Below are 8,729 nucleotides of genomic sequence, written 5' to 3'. Positions count from 1 at the left end.
TGTTTTTTTTAGTTGAGTATGTTATCATGCATACATTACGTTCACAATGTAAAAATATCTCAGACAATTATTTATGTCTAATTCTAACCCAAATTCTATTTAAGGTGCATTTGGAAGATAACTAAAGTTAAGCAAATAATATAATATCTATGTATTGTTTGTGTAAAAATTTATACACAATAGATATATTATTCATTTGTATTACTTTTATTAAAGAGTGACTAATGATTTAATATAAATGATGTAGTATCAATATATAAAATTCTTTCACTTTCAAAACATATATCTATTCTCTTAAACAAAACAACTATCTTTGTTCCGATGTACCCAAAAAAACAATTATCTTTAATATCTAGTGTAATTTTTTAAATCCTTCGTCCTAATAGTTTATGTGTATAGTTTGATTAATGAATTAATGATAATCAACTAATATGAATGATAGATTGATAGTATCAAAAATCTTATACTTATCGATGAATAATCTATTTCGACAAACAAACTTTCTAATTATTTTGAATGAATCACACTGAACTTTCCTAACATAAATAATCACATAGTTCGTCACCTTTTATTATTTTTTATAATTCACATGGGTTCATTCTAATACAACTCATCATCTTCATTAATCATTTAGATTTCAATATTCATATGGTTTCATTAAATTACTAATGAATAAAATTGTACTTGTACCTATTCAATATATAGGAGATAGTATGTGTACAAACTTATAACTTATTTAATAGATTATGTAATTTATTGGCCAGTTTAAAATCGGGAAGAGCTCCTTTAAAAATATATAAAAAAAACAAGTTTGCAGTAAGTTTAATTTGATGAATGAAAATTAAATGGTGAGATTGTAACTTTAGAAAAGGGAAATAATATAGCTTTTGAAAGGTTACCCACAAGTTATAAGTTCTTTTAGTAATCCATGTTTCATCCCCCCATTAATTTTTTTTATCTATAGATGATATTACATTTATTTTAAATTATTTAATAAACTTTGTGCAATTAGTACCAAGTAGCTCTAATTCAATTGACTAATTATAATGTTATAAGTTTTTCAATTATAATCTCACAAATTCAGCTAAGATATAAGTTTCCTTTGTGAAAAATACCTAGTAGATGAAAAATCAAACCTTATTGTAGAAATGAATGTTGGATCCTAATGAAAATTATCAAAGGTCCTAAAGATTCCTACAGTTTTACACGTTTTAATTAAGAAATATAGTGTAATTATGCTTTTCATAATTCTAGGATGTAATTATGTAATATAAAAATTTAAATACATTCGTATATCATCACCATTCATTTTTATTACTTTTTTAAAGAGTCACTTATGATTAAAAATGAATAATAGATGATACATTGATATTATATCATTCCCCATTCATTTATATTACTTTTGCAAAGAGTCAAGCTGATTAAATATAAAAAGTAGATGATACACTGATAATATATAAATCTCTTACACTTCAATGTATATATTTTTTTCTCAAAACTTTTATATTGTCAATGAATACATATTTCTCTCGTAAGTTCATACATAACTATAACATTGATTACATTTTTTCTTAAAAATCATCTCACAAATGTATTTCATAACTCTTAAGTAATTCATTTCCTTTCTTTCTACTCCAAAATACAAAGAGTGGTTTGAGAGATTGAAGATTGATAGGCCAGTGGGTGGGACTTTAGTGTACTTGTGTGTTCTAAGCATTTCGGCCCAAACATCAATTACCTATATGCTAGACCCAATTTGTAACCTCTAAGGCCTGAATTTATTTTTGGACCAAAATAAAAGAAGTTTCATTATAAAATATAGTTTTACCCAACGTAGTTATTTTTTGGATCCCATAAATTTCTAAAAAATTTATAATACCCTTGATTTTATTATCCTCCCATGATTCATTTTTCTCTCACATTTCATAGTAATTTCTTGTTTTCTCAAACTCATTAACTTCATCTTCTCCCATATTTCCTCTTTACTTTCTTTTTTTATTACATTTTACATGACTTTTGTTGTTGTCTAGTCTTTTTCTTCTTACACTAGTAACTATAGAAATAAAAAGGAATTTAAAGAAAATATGTAAATTTTGGCAACCTCTTATTAGAATGGAAATAAAGACTTGTGGCATCTTTCATTCTAATGCAAATATTTGTACACCAACGAGGAACAACTATTTGTAATCTTGGGATAATATCAAAACAATATATAATTTTAGAAAGAAGATTCATTTACTTAAAGAGTAAGTTTAAAAAACTTACTCCATGTCTTAATCATTTATTCTAAGAAAATATAATGATTGAGATTTACTCACTAATTCTAACCATTATATTTTCCTAGAATAAATGATCAGAATATAAAATATGTTTTTTAAACCTACTCTTCAAATAAGTGAATACCCTATCCTAATTTTGCCTCAATTCCATTTTGATTTTGGTCGGTTTGACTACCACTTTCACGATTAGATTAAATGTCCTACAATTTGTATTACTTTTTATATCAAAATAATGATTTGGTAGCATATTACACATTTACACCACATTTTAGCGTGTCGGCTTAACAATTAAACGTCACAACAGAAAAGGAAAGGCCCAATGAAGATTAAGAAGAAAATGATTTTATAGTTTTAGTAGTGTGAAAGATGGAATGTAACGTTCTTCTATTTTTCTGATTTGGCTGAGAGAAATTCATATTAGCCCTACTTATGTTCCACATATTATGTCACTTCATATATATTAAATTTGTGATTGATCAAGAAAATATTTAATAACTAAATTTTAATATATTTTGACCAATCATAAGTATATGACATATATAATGATACAATTTGTGGAACATTAGATATGTACTCCTACTATTATACCTCCGTTTTTTGGTACATCATATTGCACCTCGTTGACCCTGTCTTATACCAGACACAAATTTCAACACAGTTTTTTCATTCTTTATTGACTAAAAATAGAAAATTTACATGAAACAATCCCAAAAAGAAATGTTTAATGAAATAAAAATAGAAAATTTATATTCAGGACTAGTATAATAGGATTTGGTTAGAGAAAAATATTTTTCCTGAATATAATAACATGTATCCCTTACTCTATGGGTAAATAACTAATATCTTTTGAATCATTGTAACTATTTTCTTAACGCCTAGAAATCAAAACTTTTGATATTTGGTAAGTATGATTCTTATGGATCCATTGATGTATTGACAACTAGATCAATAAATGCCTTGTTGGTTAGGAGAAAAATAATTTATTAACATTTATTGAATAAGTTTATCTTACCTTATTTTAGTTAATAAAAAAATAATAAACTTAGCTTATTTCATAAGCTTTCATACTAAACTTACATAAACTTCAAGTTATAAGATATTGTTTTTAATGAAAGTCATAGGCTAAGTTCATAAACTCTCCCTAACCGCACACTTAACACTTTATATGATATAAGATAAATCTAAATAATCTCTTCATTATTTTAAAAACTACTCTTTATCATACTATATGGTTTGTGTATTTGTCTTTCTAATTATGTTCAAAATTCACTATATTTCAAGTTTTGTTTCACACTAATGAAAATATATCAAGTTAATTAAAAAAATTAAATATTCACTATTTTTCTTTATGTTTTTGTTTTATTATTATTGGTTGAAGACAAAAATTTAAGATATATTTTTAGACAACCGATTTTTATTTAGGAACACACTGTATCTTTTGTAGGATGGCAAGTATTGAGCAGATAAAAAAGTTATTAATATGTATATGATGGTGATAAATATTAATTACTGTGCAAATAATTATTTATTAGCGTGTAAATAATTGATAATGACCGTACTTTACAAATTGATTAAGGTCATCAACTTAGAAAAGTATTCGTGTGTTTTTAATTTAATATTCCATCTAGAAAAGAAAATTTGACTACTACTTCGTTTAGTATTATAACCATGTATATATATTACTACATGAGAATATGAACAACTTCAAAGGAGATAAAGGAGAAATTTTATCTTGAAAAATAATATTTTTGCATTTTAGTAAGCGATCAAACTTAGTTTTCCAAAATTGATTTTTTTCTTTTATATTTCTTAAATGATATCTTTATCATAATCTTTAACTCAACCTTGAGTATAATAACACGAGCATAAGTTTTATTTGGTTACTTATAATATTTTCATATCTTCTAGGGATGGAAAAGTAAACATTGTTCAGCTATTGTTACCCTTAATCAAACCAAAGCTTGAATTCTTAGTATTGTTGTAATCAAGTTTGTTTCCAATTCAATACCAAATTTAAAATATTAGTTAGGTTTGATATAATTAAGAACATTATCTTGCTAGTTAAGCCCCTTCCTTCAGCACATATATTAATAGGATATATCGATTCTTATATTCTTAAAATGTGGATTAGAGTCTAATATTTATATATTGTCAATACTGATTTATACATGATTAATATATCGTTCATCATTTTATATTAGTTCAAGAGTCAATGATGATTTAAATATGAATATGAATAACAATAAAAATCAAACTCGTAGGTAGTGGTACCCGTCCGTACTCAACCTGAATTTAACGGGGAAACTCTAATATGATTGACTTTGGGTTTCACCTTAATTCAATTTTCAGGTTTGGATTTGATACAATTGATATCATGCCCCCGAACACATCTTAACCCCGATTAATATATATATATATATATATATTTGAAACCTAATGAGTTTGGGTATGATAGCATTTTTTCAATTCCACTTAACTCGGGTTCTGATTTTGGATTTTAGATTTGAAGTTGAGTAAATATAAATCCGATCTCGATTTGCCCCATTATCATTACTAAATATAAATAATAAATGGTGTTGGTGTATACATTTCATTAAAAAAATGATTCTTCATTTCTTTTCCATCAAGTGTGTCTTTCAACCAATCATCAAAAACCATTTTCTGTATCATCATAGTGAGATTTATCACTCCCAATATAAAGCTTTTCCATAAACACACCATGAATCAATCTATGGTGTTTAAGAAATTAACTATCTAGTAATTATGACAAGCTTTAATTTGTTGGTAAAATAAATATACTTATACTTGGTCACTTTAAGTCTTTAAGCACATACTAACTATGGGTTGGTATCTTGCATTATTGAACATATTATTGGCAAGTGAAGCTGATAAGTGGGGTTTGATATAAATAATATTTATTTGAGTGCATTCTTAAGAATAGATCACCTAAGTTTTATTGGAATGTGAGGTTAGAAGAATATGGGGATAAAAGCTATTTCACATTAAATTTGACATCCATAGACAAAATTTAAAATTCATGCATCCTTCCAACATCACCTAAATATCAAAACATTAAGAATACAAAATTTTCTACCATCACTAATTTATATTGGTCTTAAGTGGAACCAACTTGAGCTTAAGTCACTTAAATATATAATAAGAGAAAAAATGTATATAATGAAAGTGTAAGAATTTTATAGACTACGAGTCTATCATTTACAATTTATTTTCAATTATCATTTATTCTTTAAGAAAATAATAAAAATGGATGATGAATTATGTACTAACTATATATAAATCTTTATTCTCACAATGCATTACACTAATATAATAAAAAGATGATTTTAATTTTCTACATAATATCACCGTAAAAATTTATACACAATCAGTACATTATCAACCATATATTTGAATTACTAATATTTTGAAGTTAATAATAATCAAATATTAATTCATATGATGCAATCATAACATAAAAAATACCTTACACATTTCTCTTTCATTTTTAATAATATCTCAAGATATCCCTTTTTTTCTTCATGAAATACTAATCTGATGAAGTGACTTTGTGTTGTGGAGAAAAGACAGAAATAATATTAAATTAATAATTACTTTAAGCTAATCGATGTATAAGGTTGACTAAGAAAATGTCAAATTCAGCTACATATCATTGAATAAAATCCAATAAAACTTGTCATACATCTGGTTCATTCTGCAATGTTTTTATTCATCTTTTACACCAATATATGATAATATGATATAGGCCTTAGTTTCATTCATCTCTATGCCAATAACAATGATCATGCACAACCACTCACATTCATTTCTTATCTTATTTCTCTTCCTTTTCAACTCAATATCAGCCACTGATTTCATCTTCAATGGCTTCAACTCCTCTAATGTGTTACTCTTTGGCAATGCAAGCATTGATTCTAGAGTTCTTACACTCACTCATAACCAAACTTTCTCAATTGGTCGTTCTCTTTACCATAAAAAAATACAAACCAAGCAACCAAACTCTTCTTACATATACCCTTTTTCCACTTCTTTCATCTTTTCCATGGCACCTTATGAAAACACTCTTCCTGGGCATGGCTTAGTTTTCATCTTCACTCCTGTCACAGGTATACAAGGTACAAGTTCTGCTCAAAATCTTGGTCTTTTTAACCTTACAAATAATGGGAATAGTAGCAACCATGTTTTTGGTGTTGAGTTTGATGTGTTCATGAACCAAGAGTTTGATGATATAAATGACAACCATGTTGGGATTGACATAAACTCTCTCACTTCTTTTGTTTCACATGATGCTGGTTATTGGCCAGATGATAGGAAAAGCAATGATGAGAGTTCTTTCAAGGAATTGATGCTTAACAATGGTGAGAATTATCAAGTTTGGATTGATTATGAAGATTCTTTGATTAATGTTACTATGGCACCAGTTGGTATGAGAAGGCCTTTGATGCCTTTATTGAATGTTTCTGTTGATTTATCTCAAGTTTTTGAGGAAGAAATGTTTGTTGGATTTACTAGTGCCACAGGGCAATTAGTCCAAAGTCACAAGATTTTGGCTTGGAGTTTTAGCAACACAAATTTTTCATTAAGTGAAGAACTCATTACTGAAGGGTTACCCTCTTTTGTTCTTCCAAAGGATTCGATTTTCGAGTCGAAGGCGTTTGTTGCTGGGATTACAGTAGGAGTTTTCTTTGTTATTTGTGTCATTGTTTTGTTGGCATTGTTTTTGATCCAGAGAATGAGAAGAAGGGCAAGGAAGAAAGAGGAAATGGAAGATTGGGAATTAGAGTATTGGCCACACAGAATGACATATGATGAAATAGAAGCAGCAACAAAGGGGTTTTGTGAGGAAAATGTGATTGGTGTTGGTGGAAATGGAAAAGTATATAAGGGTATTCTAAGAGGAGGTGCAGAGATTGCTGTGAAGAGAATCTCTCATGAAAATGATGGTATGAGAGAATTCCTAGCAGAAATTTCAAGTCTTGGAAGATTGAAGCAGAGAAACTTGGTAGGTTTAAGAGGGTGGTGCAAGAAAGATCAAGGAAACTTCTTATTAGTTTATGACTACATGGAAAATGGAAGCTTAGACAAAAGGGTGTTTCATTGTGATGAAAACAAGATGTTAAATTGTGAAGAAAGAATTAAGATTATAAAAGATGTAGCTTTTGCTGTATTATACTTGCATGAAGGTTGGGATTCTAAAGTAGTTCATAGAGACATAAAAGCCAGCAATGTGTTACTTGATAAGGATATGAATGGAAGGCTAGGAGATTTTGGTTTAGCCAGAATGCATAACCATGATCAAGTTCCAATGACAACAAAATTGGTTGGAACAGTTGGATACATGGCTCCTGAAGTTATCAAAACTGGTAGAGCATCAACTATGACAGATATTTACATGTTTGGTATACTGATTTTAGAAGTTATGTGTGGAAGGAGACCTTTAGAAGAAGATAAGCCACCTTTGGTGGAGTATGTGTGGCAATTAATGGTACAAGGGGAACTAGTTAATGCACTTGATCAAAGGATAAGGGATATAGGAGAGTTTTTCAATGTGCAAGAAGTAGAAAGGGTACTTAACTTGGGTTTGTTGTGTGCATATCCTGAACCACAAGCAAGACCAAGAATGAGACAAGTGGTGAATATTTTAGAGGGGAAGAGTGAGGGAGAGGAGTCAGAAATTGAGAATATGGATACTTATTTGCTCCAACAGTTAAAATCAAGGGATATATTGTCTGAGTATAGTCAATATTTTAGCTATGCATCACACCCTACTTTTGAAAATATTCTTGAATCTTCCTCAACATATCTCACTTGGTCCAAATCTATAGTTGAAGAGGGTAGGTGAATTTGTGCCATGAAGGAAAATGTAGGACTTGTGCCATGATATTTGCTTTATTATTATTATTGCATTTTTTTTACTTCTTGAAATTCTTTTATCATCTTATCAGATTGTTTTGTTGAGGAGTATTTGCACTGTAAAGTTGAAATTCATAGCTGTGATTGTATATAATGTACTATAGCATAGTTGGTATTAATGTAATATGAAGGATTTCAACTCTAATACTCACATATGATTTCATGTGATGTGCTTGATTTCCCTTCTACTTTGGCACAATTAAGAAGGATAACTTGGTGCACGAGGTTCTGATTTCATGTGATGTACACAGTCTTATTTTCACATGTCAAATTTTATTTCGATTTTATAATTAAGGAGAAGAAATCTACCTATTGATTTTCCAATTGTCATCATGAGCATCCCTAGCATATAGTTGTGGTTAGTTAGGTGGGAAATTTGACACTTTGGTTGGCATTTTCACTTTTAAGACAAGAACTCAAATCAAATGTAAACTCTTTCCAATTCTAATCAAATGTAAACTCTTTGGTTGGCAGTTTGTGAACAATTTAAAGTATTAATTAATACAAATAACATTGGCA

General features: G+C 28.4%; 1 protein-coding gene across 1 annotated transcript; it reads left to right on the top strand.

Moving 5' to 3' along the window:
* Positions 5,932 to 8,166, top strand: LOC109334926 (L-type lectin-domain containing receptor kinase VII.1). The gene has a single exon (XM_019570939.1). The coding sequence runs from the start codon at positions 6,064 to 6,066 to the stop codon at positions 8,137 to 8,139; it is 2,076 nt and encodes a 691-aa protein (XP_019426484.1). The 5' UTR covers positions 5,932 to 6,063; the 3' UTR covers positions 8,140 to 8,166.

The sequence above is a fragment of the Lupinus angustifolius genome, chromosome LG19 (assembly GCF_001865875.1).
Source record: "Lupinus angustifolius cultivar Tanjil chromosome LG19, LupAngTanjil_v1.0, whole genome shotgun sequence".
NCBI classification, from domain to species: domain Eukaryota; kingdom Viridiplantae; phylum Streptophyta; class Magnoliopsida; order Fabales; family Fabaceae; genus Lupinus; species Lupinus angustifolius.
This window is presented reverse-complemented; position numbering and strand designations above follow the sequence as displayed.